This window comes from Lissotriton helveticus, chromosome 7, assembly GCF_964261635.1.
Source record: "Lissotriton helveticus chromosome 7, aLisHel1.1, whole genome shotgun sequence".
NCBI classification, from domain to species: domain Eukaryota; kingdom Metazoa; phylum Chordata; class Amphibia; order Caudata; family Salamandridae; genus Lissotriton; species Lissotriton helveticus.
In genome coordinates, this window is record NC_136068.1 from 1,066,129,046 (window position 1) to 1,066,142,359 (window position 13,314).

Below are 13,314 nucleotides of genomic sequence, written 5' to 3' on the forward strand. Positions count from 1 at the left end.
GTGTGGAGTGCAAAAAAACGATGGATTTGGGCCCAGATCTTTTGACTGGGGGAGTGTGTGACATTGATCCACATTCAGTCCATCACTTGTTGTTTTTGCAATTGCCGCCCTAAGTGCGCTGGGGATGCCCAGACGTGGGTCCCAGGCACTCCACACCACTTGGAGTCAAGCTAGCCGGGCTGAAGAGAGGTGTTACCTCGAAACCGGTCCGGTCCTCGGATGCTTGATTCCGTTCTGGGAAGGACATGGCTTTTGTAGTTCGGACTGGACTGTTCCCATGGGGCAACAGGGTCAGAGCTGATTTGCATATCGCCATTGTCTAACCCAGGGTGGTGTGGAGTGCAAAAAAACGATGGATTTGGGCCCAGATCTTTTGACTGGGGGAGTGTGTGACATTGATCCACATTCAGTCCATCACTTGTTGTTTTTGCAATTGCCGCCCTAAGTGCGCTGGGGATGCCCAGACGTAGGTCCCAGGCACTCCACACCACTTGGAGTCAAGCTAGCCGGGCTGAAGAGAGGTGTTACCTCGAAACCGGTCCGGTCCTCGGATGCTTGATTCCGTTCTGGGAAGGACATGGCTTTTGTAGTTCGGACTGGCTGTTCCCATGGGGCAACAGGGTCAGAGCTGATTTGCATATCGCCATTGTCTAACCCAGGGTGGTGTGGAGTGCAAAAAAACGATGGATTTGGGCCCAGATCTTTTGACTGGGGGAGTGTGTGACATTGATCCACATTCAGTCCATCACTTGTTGTTTTTGCAATTGCCGCCCTAAGTGCACTGGGGATGCCCAGACGTGGGTCCCAGGCACTCCACACCACTTGGAGTCAAGCTAGCCGGGCTGAAGAGAGGTGTTACCTCGAAACCGGTCCGGTCCTCGGATGCTTGATTCTGTTCTGGGAAGGACATGGCTTTTGTAGTTCGGACTGGACTGTTCCCATGGGGCAACAGGGTCAGAGCTGATTTGCATATCGCCATTGTCTAACCCAGGGTGGTGTGGAGTGCAAAAAAACGATGGATTTGGGCCCAGATCTTTTGACTGGGGGAGTGTGTGACATTGATCCACATTCAGTCCATCACTTGTTGTTTTTGCAATTGCCGCCCTAAGTGCGCTGGGGATGCCCAGACGTGGGTCCCAGGCACTCCACACCACTTGGAGTCAAGCTAGCCGGGCTGAAGAGAGGTGTTACCTCGAAACCGGTCCGGTCCTCGGATGCTTGATTCCGTTCTGGGAAGTACATGGCTTTTGTAGTTCGGACTGGACTGTTCCCATGGGGCAACAGGGTCAGAGCTGATTTGCATATCGCCATTGTCTAACCCAGGGTGGTGTGGAGTGCAAAAAAACGATGGATTTGGGCCCAGATCTTTTGACTGGGGGAGTGTGTGACATTGATCCACATTCAGTCCATCACTTGTTGTTTTTGCAATTGCCGCCCTAAGTGCGCTGGGGATGCCCAGACGTGGGTCCCAGGCACTCCACACCACTTGGAGTCAAGCTAGCCGGGCTGAAGAGAGGTGTTACCTCGAAACCGGTCCGGTCCTCGGATGCTTGATTCCGTTCTGGGAAGGACATGGCTTTTGTAGTTCGGACTGGACTGTTCCCATGGGGCAACAGGGTCAGAGCTGATTTGCATATCGCCATTGTCTAACCCAGGGTGGTGTGGAGTGCAAAAAAACGATGGATTTGGGCCCAGATCTTTTGACTGGGGGAGTGTGTGACATTGATCCACATTCAGTCCATCACTTGTTGTTTTTGCAATTGCCGCCCTAAGTGCGCTGGGGATGCCCAGACGTGGGTCCCAGGCACTCCACACCACTTGGAGTCAAGCTAGCCGGGCTGAAGAGAGGTGTTACCTCGAAACCGGTCCGGTCCTCGGATGCTTGATTCCGTTCTGGGAAGGACATGGCTTTTGTAGTTCGGACTGGACTGTTCCCATGGGGCAACAGGGTCAGAGCTGATTTGCATATCGCCATTGTCTAACCCAGGGTGGTGTGGAGTGCAAAAAAACGATGGATTTGGGCCCAGATCTTTTGACTGGGGGAGTGTGTGACATTGATCCACATTCAGTCCATCACTTGTTGTTTTTGCAATTGCCGCCCTAAGTGCGCTGGGGATGCCCAGACGTGGGTCCCAGGCACTCCACACCACTTGGAGTCAAGCTAGCCGGGCTGAAGAGAGGTGTTACCTCGAAACCGGTCCGGTCCTCGGATGCTTGATTCCGTTCTGGGAAGGACATGGCTTTTGTAGTTGGGACTGGACTGTTCCCATGGGGCAACAGGGTCAGAGCTGATTTGCATATCGCCATTGTCTAACCCAGGGTGGTGTGGAGTGCAAAAAAACGATGGATTTGGGCCCAGATCTTTTGACTGGGGGAGTGTGTGACATTGATCCACATTCAGTCCATCACTTGTTGTTTTTGCAATTGCCGCCCTAAGTGCGCTGGGGATGCCCAGACGTGGGTCCCAGGCACTCCACACCACTTGGAGTCAAGCTAGCCGGGCTGAAGAGAGGTGTTACCTCGAAACCGGTCCGGTCCTCGGATGCTTGATTCCGTTCTGGGAAGGACATGGCTTTTGTAGTTCGGACTGGACTGTTCCCATGGGGCAACAGGGTCAGAGCTGATTTGCATATCGCCATTGTCTAACCCAGGGTGGTGTGGAGTGCAAAAAAACGATGGATTTGGGCCCAGATCTTTTGACTGGGGGAGTGTGTGACATTGATCCACATTCAGTCCATCACTTGTTGTTTTTGCAATTGCCGCCCTAAGTGCGCTGGGGATGCCCAGACGTGGGTCCCAGGCACTCCACACCACTTGGAGTCAAGCTAGCCGGGCTGAAGAGAGGTGTTACTTTGAAACCGGTCCGGTCCTCGGATGCTTGATTCCGTTCTGGGAAGGACATGGCTTTTGTAGTTCGGACTGGACTGTTCCCATGGGGCAACAGGGTCAGAGCTGATTTGCATATCGCCATTGTCTAACCCAGGGTGGTGTGGAGTGCAAAAAAACGATGGATTTGGGCCCAGATCTTTTGACTGGGGGAGTGTGTGACATTGATCCACATTCAGTCCATCACTTGTTGTTTTTGCAATTGCCGCCCTAAGTGCGCTGGGGATGCCCAGACGTGGGTCCCAGGCACTCCACACCACTTGGAGTCAAGCTAGCCGGGCTGAAGAGAGGTGTTACCTCGAAACCGGTCCGGTCCTCGGATGCTTGATTCCGTTCTGGGAAGGACATGGCTTTTGTAGTTCGGACTGGACTGTTCCCATGGGGCAACAGGATCAGAGCTGATTTGCATATCGCCATTGTCTAACCCAGGGTGGTGTGGAGTGCAAAAAAACGATGGATTTGGGCCCAGATCTTTTGACTGGGGGAGTGTGTGACATTGATCCACATTCAGTCCATCACTTGTTGTTTTTGCAATTGCCGCCCTAAGTGCGCTGGGGATGCCCAGACGTGGGTCCCAGGCACTCCACACCACTTGGAGTCAAGCTAGCCGGGCTGAAGAGAGGTGTTACCTCGAAACCGGTCCGGTCCTCGGATGCTTGATTCCGTTCTGGGAAGGACATGGCTTTTGTAGTTCGGACTGGACTGTTCCCATGGGGCAACAGGGTCAGAGCTGATTTGCATATCGCCATTGTCTAACCCAGGGTGGTGTGGAGTGCAAAAAAACAATGGATTTGGGCCCAGATCTTTTGACTGGGGGAGTGTGTGACATTGATCCACATTCAATCCATCACTTGTTGTTTTTGCAATTGCTGCCCTAAGTGCGCTGGGGATGCCCAGACGTGGGTCCCAGGCACTCCACACCACTTGGAGTCAAGCTAGCCGGGCTGAAGAGAGGTGTTACCTCGAAACCGGTCCGGTCCTCGGATGCTTGATTCCGTTCTGGGAAGGACATGGCTTTTGTAGTTCGGACTGGACTGTTCCCATGGGGCAACAGGGTCAGAGCTGATTTGCATATCGCCATTGTCTAACCCAGGGTGGTGTGGAGTGCAAAAAAACGATGGATTTGGGCCCAGATCTTTTGACTGGGGGAGTGTGTGACATTGATCCACATTCAGTCCATCACTTGTTGTTTTTGCAATTGCCGCCCTAAGTGCGCTGGGGATGCCCAGACGTGGGTCCCAGGCACTCCACACCACTTGGAGTCAAGCTAGCCGGGCTGAAGAGAGGTGTTACCTCGAAACCGGTCCGGTCCTCGGATGCTTGATTCCGTTCTGGGAAGGACATGGCTTTTGTAGTTCGGACTGGACTGTTCCCATGGGGCAACAGGGTCAGAGCTGATTTGCATATCGCCATTGTCTAACCCAGGGTGGTGTGGAGTGCAAAAAAACGATGGATTTGGGCCCAGATCTTTTGACTGGGGGAGTGTGTGACATTGATCCACATTCAGTCCATCACTTGTTGTTTTTGCAATTGCCGCCCTAAGTGCGCTGGGGATGCCCAGACGTGGGTCCCAGGCACTCCACACCACTTGGAGTCAAGCTAGCCGGGCTGAAGAGAGGTGTTACCTCGAAACCGGTCCGGTCCTCGGATGCTTGATTCCGTTCTGGGAAGGACATGGCTTTTGTAGTTCGGACTGGACTGTTCCCATGGGGCAACAGGGTCAGAGCTGATTTGCATATCGCCATTGTCTAACCCAGGGTGGTGTGGAGTGCAAAAAAACGATGGATTTGGGCCCAGATCTTTTGACTGGGGGAGTGTGTGACATTGATCCACATTCAGTCCATCACTTGTTGTTTTTGCAATTGCCGCCCTAAGTGCGCTGGGGATGCCCAGACGTGGGTCCCAGGCACTCCACACCACTTGGAGTCAAGCTAGCCGGGCTGAAGAGAGGTGTTACCTCGAAACTGGTCCGGTCCTCGGATGCTTGATTCCGTTCTGGGAAGGACATGGCTTTTGTAGTTCGGACTGGACTGTTCCCATGGGGCAACAGGGTCAGAGCTGATTTGCATATCGCCATTGTCTAACCCAGGGTGGTGTGGAGTGCAAAAAAACGATGGATTTGGGCCCAGATCTTTTGACTGGGGGAGTGGGTGACATTGATCCACATTCAGTCCATCACTTGTTGTTTTTGCAATTGCCGCCCTAAGTGCGCTGGGGATGCCCAGACGTGGGTCCCAGGCACTCCACACCACTTGGAGTCAAGCTAGCCGGGCTGAAGAGAGGTGTTACCTCGAAACCGGTCCGGTCCTCGGATGCTTGATTCCGTTCTGGGAAGGACATGGCTTTTGTAGTTCGGACTGGACTGTTCCCATGGGGCAACAGGGTCAGAGCTGATTTGCATATCGCCATTGTCTAACCCAGGGTGGTGTGGAGTGCAAAAAAACGATGGATTTGGGCCCAGATCTTTTGACTGGGGGAGTGTGTGACATTGATCCACATTCAGTCCATCACTTGTTGTTTTTGCAATTGCCGCCCTAAGTGCGCTGGGGATGCCCAGACGTGGGTCCCAGGCACTCCACACCACTTGGAGTCAAGCTAGCCGGGCTGAAGAGAGGTGTTACCTCGAAACCGGTCCGGTCCTCGGATGCTTGATTCCGTTCTGGGAAGGACATGGCTTTTGTAGTTCGGACTGGACTGTTCCCATGGGGCAACAGGGTCAGAGCTGATTTGCATATCGCCATTGTCTAACCCAGGGTGGTGTGGAGTGCAAAAAAACAATGGATTTGGGCCCAGATCTTTTGACTGGGGGAGTGTGTGACATTGATCCACATTCAGTCCATCACTTGTTGTTTTTGCAATTGCTGCCCTAAGTGCGCTGGGGATGCCCAGACGTGGGTCCCAGGCACTCCACACCACTTGGAGTCAAGCTAGCCGGGCTGAAGAGAGGTGTTACCTCGAAACCGGTCCGGTCCTCGGATGCTTGATTCCGTTCTGGGAAGGACATGGCTTTTGTAGTTCGGACTGGACTGTTCCCATGGGGCAACAGGGTCAGAGCTGATTTGCATATCGCCATTGTCTAACCCAGGGTGGTGTGGAGTGCAAAAAAAACGATGGATTTGGGCCCAGATCTTTTGACTGGGGGAGTGTGTGACATTGATCCACATTCAGTCCATCACTTGTTGTTTTTGCAATTGCCGCCCTAAGTGCGCTGGGGATGCCCAGACGTGGGTCCCAGGCACTCCACACCACTTGGAGTCAAGCTAGCCGGGCTGAAGAGAGGTGTTACCTCGAAACCGGTCCGGTCCTCGGATGCTTGATTCCGTTCTGGGAAGGACATGGCTTTTGTAGTTCGGACTGGACTGTTCCCATGGGGCAACAGGGTCAGAGCTGATTTGCATATCGCCATTGTCTAACCCAGGGTGGTGTGGAGTGCAAAAAAACGATGGATTTGGGCCCAGATCTTTTGACTGGGGGAGTGTGTGACATTGATCCACATTCAGTCCATCACTTGTTGTTTTTGCAATTGCCGCCCTAAGTGCGCTGGGGATGCCCAGACGTGGGTCCCAGGCACTCCACACCACTTGGAGTCAAGCTAGCCGGGCTGAAGAGAGGTGTTACCTCGAAACCGGTCCGGTCCTCGGATGCTTCATTCCGTTCTGGGAAGGACATGGCTTTTGTAGTTCGGACTGGACTGTTCCCATGGGGCAACAGGGTCAGAGCTGATTTGCATATCGCCATTGTCTAACCCAGGGTGGTGTGGAGTGCAAAAAAACGATGGATTTGGGCCCAGATCTTTTGACTGGGGGAGTGTGTGACATTGATCCACATTCAGTCCATCACTTGTTGTTTTTGCAATTGCCGCCCTAAGTGCGCTGGGGATGCCCAGACGTGGGTCCCAGGCACTCCACACCACTTGGAGTCAAGCTAGCCGGGCTGAAGAGAGGTGTTACCTCAAAACCGGTCCGGTCCTCGGATGCTTGATTCCGTTCTGGGAAGGACATGGCTTTTGTAGTTCGGACTGGACTGTTCCCATGGGGCAACAGGGTCAGAGCTGATTTGCATATCGCCATTGTCTAACCCAGGGTGGTGTGGAGTGCAAAAAAACGATGGATTTGGGCCCAGATCTTTTGACTGGGGGAGTGTGTGATATTGATCCACATTCAGTCCATCACTTGTTGTTTTTGGCTTAGATACTTTGGGCACTTAGCTGCTACTGTTGCTCAGTGTCAAAGTGCAAGTGCTCCCTGTGTAAATTGTTGTTACAATTGGTTCTCCATGATTGGCATATTTGATTTACGGTAAGCCCCTAGTAAAGTGCACTGAAGTGTGCTATGGCCTGTAAATCAAATGCTACTAGTGGGCCTGCAGCACTGATTGTGCCACCCACATGAGTAGCTCTGAAAAGGAAACTCAGACTTGCCACTGCGGTGTTTGAGGGCAGTTGTGAACTGCCACGTTGACTTGACTAGTGCCCGGCCAGGCCCTTATCTTCCCTTTTCTTACATGTAAGGCACCCCTATTGTAGGCCCAAGGTACCCCCCTGGGCAGGGTGCAGTGTATGTGAAAGGTAGGACAAGTACTGGTGTGTGGGACACGTCCTGATTGTGAAATACTGCCAATTTTGTTTTTCACTATTGAAATCCTATCTTGCCCCATAGGATAGAATGGGAGTTTATTTATAATATCTTATAAATACAACTTCCCATTGGGACAAGTTAGAGAAATAAAGTTTAGGCTCTCTGAACTTATTTAGTAACACATCTTTTAGTAAAGACAATTTTTAAATTGTGTGTTTCAGAAAGCCACTTTTAGAAAGTAGGCATTTTCTTGTTTAACCATTCTGTGTGCCTCTGCCTGTTTGTGGTTTGACTGTCTGGTTTTGGAGTGACAGGGGCTGGGGATGTGCATTCACTGTAGACAGCCAGTGGGGGGGATGGGAGGGGGTGTGGTGTGCCTGGCCCTTCCTGGATGACTCAGAGCTGGGCTGAATAGACCTTGGCTGAATTTAGAGTAGGGGGAAGTGATTTCCTTGCACCTAAATAGGGCCTGTCTCCCTTGCACAATAATGTCTCCAACCCTGGGGTTATACTGCACCAGTGAGGACAGAACTGGTTTGGGATAGGCTCAGAGACCCTTGCACAAAGAGAACAAATACATTTTTGGGGTATAAGTATTAGACCTAAAACCCCTGAACGTAAGACTACTTCTGGAATCAAGAGGAACCTTTGCCAAATAGAAGAGCTGGAGGAGGAGTACTGCCCCTTTGCTGTGTGCTGTCTGGGGTTGGCCGGCAGTAGCAGTTTCTGCCAAGGAAAGGACAAAGACTTTGCTGTGTGCTATGTTCCCCATGTTTGAGGAAGATCTCCAGGGGCTTGAGTAGAGCTTGCCTCCTGTTCTGAAGTCTCAGGGACACAAAGACTTCACCCCCAGCTCCCCTGAACTTTCTTGCTGGGATTTCTGACCTGCCAAGAGGTGCCTGTGACTGTGTTGGCCGTCTGGAGGTTGTTCCGGCTATGGGGAGCTAGAAAAGCAATGCAACGACAAGAAAATTGACGCATCGCTCTTCTTACGGCTGTTTTTCCAACGCAGCACCGCTGTGCGAGAAGAATCTTCATGCATAGCTGCGCCGCTGCTGAAACTGACGCAGCGCCTGTCGCCACTACAAGAACCGATGCATCGAGGGATCGCGGCTGAAGAAAACCGATGCAGCACTGATTGACGCCGCTGCCTCGATCGCCAACACATCCGGGATTTCCACGCATCGTACTTGTGCGGCAAGTTTTCCTGGCGCAGATCCGCAGACCAGAATCGTCTCAGAATTGACGCATCACTTCTCCCTACAGACCGGATTCGGCGCATCACTTCTCCTGCGTGCAGTAAAACTGTCTCATTGCATCCCCAGGGTCTCAGGAACTGACGCATCTCTTTGCTTTTCAATGCTTCCCATCTCTGCTGCTGTTTTGGCCTTGTGAATTTTGTTGCAACTACAGGTACTTTGAAAGAAATCAAGCGTCCATAGTTTTCTATGGGCCAAGTTGTTTGAAACTTTTTTAAAGTCATACTCTTATGTTGGATTTTTGTTGTTTTGGTCTTGTTGAGTTTAGATAAAGATACTTTATTTTTCTAAACAGTTGTGGAGTCCATTTGTGGTGTTATCACTGCATTACTGTGTGTTTTGAGCAAAAATACTATACACATTGCCTTTGGGATATATCTGTTGCTCATTGCCAAATTACCCAGGGGGTATCTAAAGTGTGTATCCCCTTTTCCCTGATTAGAAGCAAGGGTTTCTATTTGGACAAAGGTACCTACCTCTGCCAACTAGAGATCCCCATTTCTAACAATGTGTTTGTTTTTAGGGTGTCATTATTTAAAAGCTTTGTGAAAACCCTGAACCTAAGCAAAACTAGCATGGTGATGTATTCATAATGCCTTCTTGGCAACGGGAGGAACACATTTTACTCACCAAGTTCATGTTTAAGTCTGGGTTTTCTTGACAGTGCAGAGGTCAAACAGGCCTCTTGCTAACAATATAGAAAGATTAGGCTTTAGGTCCACCCCTTTCATCAATAGACTTTCTTCGGTCAGCGTCTTACAGCCATTGGCCTCAGACATTGCAAATCACATCTTCACTCAGCCCAGTGAAGAATTGCTCTTTCATCTCATGTCGCTGGTTCTTTGGGTGCATCTTTCTGCCTCCACTCAAGTGATTGCATGTACCTACAACATCACAAATGGTGCCTTCTATACAAAGAAAACACAGTTGCATCTTCCTATACTGTGGATACCAACAAAATCTACAACACAGCCTCACTCTCGTAAACTCTAAGCTTGACTATGGCAACAGCTTATAACTCAGCCCACCCAGATTTATAAATGCAAAATACAACTAATTCAAAATACTGCTCTAGTCATGCAGTAGCTCCAGTGGCTACCTACAGTCAGAAGGGCAATGTTCAAGGTGCTCTGGATTGACCACAGAGTCTCCCGTTGAAAAGGACCACCATACCTACAAGTTTAATTCAAGCAATACAAACAAAACTGAAGAGAGTGCTCCGTTCTTGTACCACAAATCATCATACCACCATACCCTGAGAAATCAGTAGGAGGCTTGGGTTTATTTGTACAAACCACCAGCTCTGGAAGTCACTACAAGCCAAGCTGACAAGCATTCAGAAGCATATACGCTTCAGAAGATAGCACAAACCACGGTTATTTTCAAGATAACATAATTCCATGACCCTAGAAATTATAACATCTACACATAAAGAAACTCCACCAAGAGAAACACATATGTGCACTAGTCCATGTAACACTTTGTCTCATGAGAGAAAAGTCGATTTCTCCTTGAAGAATCCCCCTTCCACACAACCCTATTAAATGGCGATTTCCTCTTCTATTCCCACCAGGGAAAGGCACTTACTACTGTCTATGAAGGAAACACATTCATACGTGTTTCCAGTGTTAAAATACCTTTAAGAGACACAATAATAATGCAGATGTATACTCCTGTGATGTTTACCTACTTATTCAGGTTTCCTATCTCATATATACCCACATTCTTGCCACTAACTCTATATTATTGAAGTTTCCGTGTCCTTAAGTACATATTACATCACTTTGTATTCTGTGGATCAATATTTGAAATTTACACCTGTAAAGTGTTTTTTCTTATTATTAGGTACACAAATCAATGAAACAAGCCCATTTGGAAGTACGGTAACCATGAAGCCCCACATGGGAAGCTTTTAACTGCTTCAGATTGGTTCAGTCTCAGGTTTTCGATGCTTTTTTGTTTTAACTCATTGCTGCCAAACTGCGCTCTTTGGCTGCTCAAGAAGGGACAGCACAGCATCTAGGTTTAGTAACCCCCTTCTTTAAAAACAAAAACCTGTCCACACTACAATACTGTAGATAAAGACCCATATTGTGCATCCCTACCTCACATTTTCATGGACAAACATCTACACCCCATACTGTGGACATACAACGGCACATCACATACCCGTGGACAAACATCCCCACCATCTTTCCGGTGGACAAATATTCTCACCACACTTTCCTGTGGACAAACATTCACACCACGCTTTCCCGTGGACAAACATTCACACCACGCTTTCCCGTGGACAAACATTCACACCACGCTTTCCCGTGGACAAACATCCCCACCATCTTTCCGGTGGACAAACATTCACACCACGCTTTCCCGTGGACAAACATTCACACCACGCTTTCCCGTGGACAAACATTCACACCACGCTTTCCCGTGGACAAACATCCCCACCATCTTTCCGGTGGACAAACATTCACACCACGCTTTCCCGTGGACAAACATTCACACCACGCTTTCCCGTGGACAAACATTCACACCACGTTTTCCCGTGGACAAAACATTCACACCACGCTTTCCCGTGGACAAACATTCACACCACGCTCTCCCGTGGGCAAGCACTCACAACATGTGGCCCTACATTAATCTTTATGGCAGACTAACAATCACAATCTTTATTATGTGGACAAATAACAACATCACACATTCCCATGGACAACCATCCTAGGTCTCTGTAGACAAGCCTCCACAATCCTTGACCCCCTTGATAAACATCCTAAACCACATTCCTGTGGAAAGATGTCCACAGAGAGCGACAGGAGGGAGTATGAGTGCCTCTGGTCCAGAGGAGAGAAGCCTAGGTACATGGCCACTGAGGGTAGGCGCATCCATTGTGCTTGATCCTCCCCGCCTACAACAACACTGATCCCCTTCCTACCGTAACACTGATCCCCTGCCTACTCAACTCTAGAGGCCATACATCACTTCGCTTCAGCAGCAAAATTACATCTATGCACACCGTTCTAACGTAGGTCTGTCCAAGGCGTTGTTGAACGCTCTTAATGACTCTTGCCTCATTAACCCTGCTCTAGGTTGTCCATGCATGTATGTCTTCTGCCAAAGCTAAATCTGGGAGGGGCAGGCAGAGCACCCCCCAGCACAAACATACCCATCCAGCTGCAGTCAGCCCAGAGCACTCATGTGGTATATGAAGGCATACGTGTGAACCCAGCCTCTGCCCCCACCAAAGAAGAACCACTACATCATACACCATCCGTTGAAAAGCACTGAAACAGAAGCGGTCTTTCTGCAAAGTCTGTCGGTGGATGCCATGCACACGTGTCGTTTGCCCGCACACATCCTACCCTGCAGCTTTTGCACATACATTTATGGTGCAGCAATCAATGAACGGATGGAATGGTGGGAGCACATTCACATTGCTTCTCAAAAATACATGTCAGTTTCTGCGCCGTGAGCAAGTGCGCAGCGCAATGGGAGATGACCATGGGAGTCAACAGATTGCTATGATCCACTGAAGCGCTAGGCAAAGTTTGTACCTACCCAAAAGTACATCATCATCTTCCCACGCGGCCCTCTTGGGAGCTCAGACACGACAAGATAAAGGGACGGACCAATCAGAGGGGCTCGGCCTAGCTGCAGGAGAGGGCTCACATCTGTTCCTGGTCTGCAAGCCTTTTTCCGCTTTTCCCCTGTATTGGTTCAGCTTGCGACGCGCCTTCGCTTGCTTCTGTCGTCCCTCCTTCGCTTGCTTCTGTCGTCCCTCCTTCCTTGTACTCCGTCTCTCCTTTTTCACTAACGGTGTTTCTCCCTCTCAGTGTCTCGACTGACTAGAGTTGGTCAGTCCTCACCAGGATTTGGGGCTGGACGTTCACAATGGCACATCCATTGCAAGCAGCATTGAGGGGGCGGCAATGCGGTCGGACCCAATGGGACAAATGTTCCACACAGATTTTCTTTTTAAAAAGAGAGGGCGAGAAAAGAAATTAAAAGAGGCGTGGAGCAAATTAGCAGATTAAATCTAGACACACAAGGCGAAGGGGGACAGTTGGGTGAAGGGGAAGTCCACGTCACACTTGGGAATTTTTAAAAAAGGAGGTGATTAGAGAAGGAAAATAGGCGAGTGAGGAGGAAGGCAGAGCGTCTCCTGCCAGCGGAGCGACGAGGGGAAGCCGCCCCGGGAGCGCAGGGGCGGCCGGCCAAGCTTGGGCTCCCCGGCCCGCAGTCCAATCAGAAGGGCCCGGGCGGGGGGGCTGTGGACAGGTCTGTGGTGCTGTGCGGGGGCTGGCTCGCTCGGAGCGCGAGGAGGAAGGAGGGAAGGAGTGAGAGAGAGCGGGGCTGCGAGAGGGGGAAGTGCGGCCAGGAGTCCTGACAGCACCGTAACATATGGCCTGCCTCAGCGTTTCTTCAAGCAGTCCTGTCAATAAGGGGATCGGCCATTCTCAGGCGTAACCCGGGGCTGCCGGCGGCCATTAACCGCCTCCACGCCGGGCGCGCCCTTCACGTCCGTGACGTCAGGGTTGCGTCCGTGACGTCAGGGTCGCCGCCACGGCCCGGGCCCTATAACTTCCCGAAGTTCA

The 13,314-nt window shown here is 50.6% G+C and overlaps 1 protein-coding gene across 2 annotated transcripts in view; it reads right to left on the reverse strand.

Moving 5' to 3' along the window:
- RBFOX3 (RNA binding fox-1 homolog 3) overlaps positions 1–13,314 on the reverse strand; it is a 732,886-nt gene that overhangs the window by 498,635 nt on the left and 220,937 nt on the right. Inside the window, exon 1 of one of the 2 annotated variants that reach the window (XM_078653986.1) lies at positions 12,278–13,231. The exons of the other annotated variant lie outside the window; for it this stretch is intronic. Within the exon in view, the coding sequence (XP_078510112.1) occupies positions 12,278–12,295 (18 nt within the window). The 5' untranslated portion in view covers positions 12,296–13,231. Of the gene's footprint in view, positions 1–12,277; positions 13,232–13,314 lie in introns of those variants that run through there. 2 annotated transcript variants of the gene reach the window in all.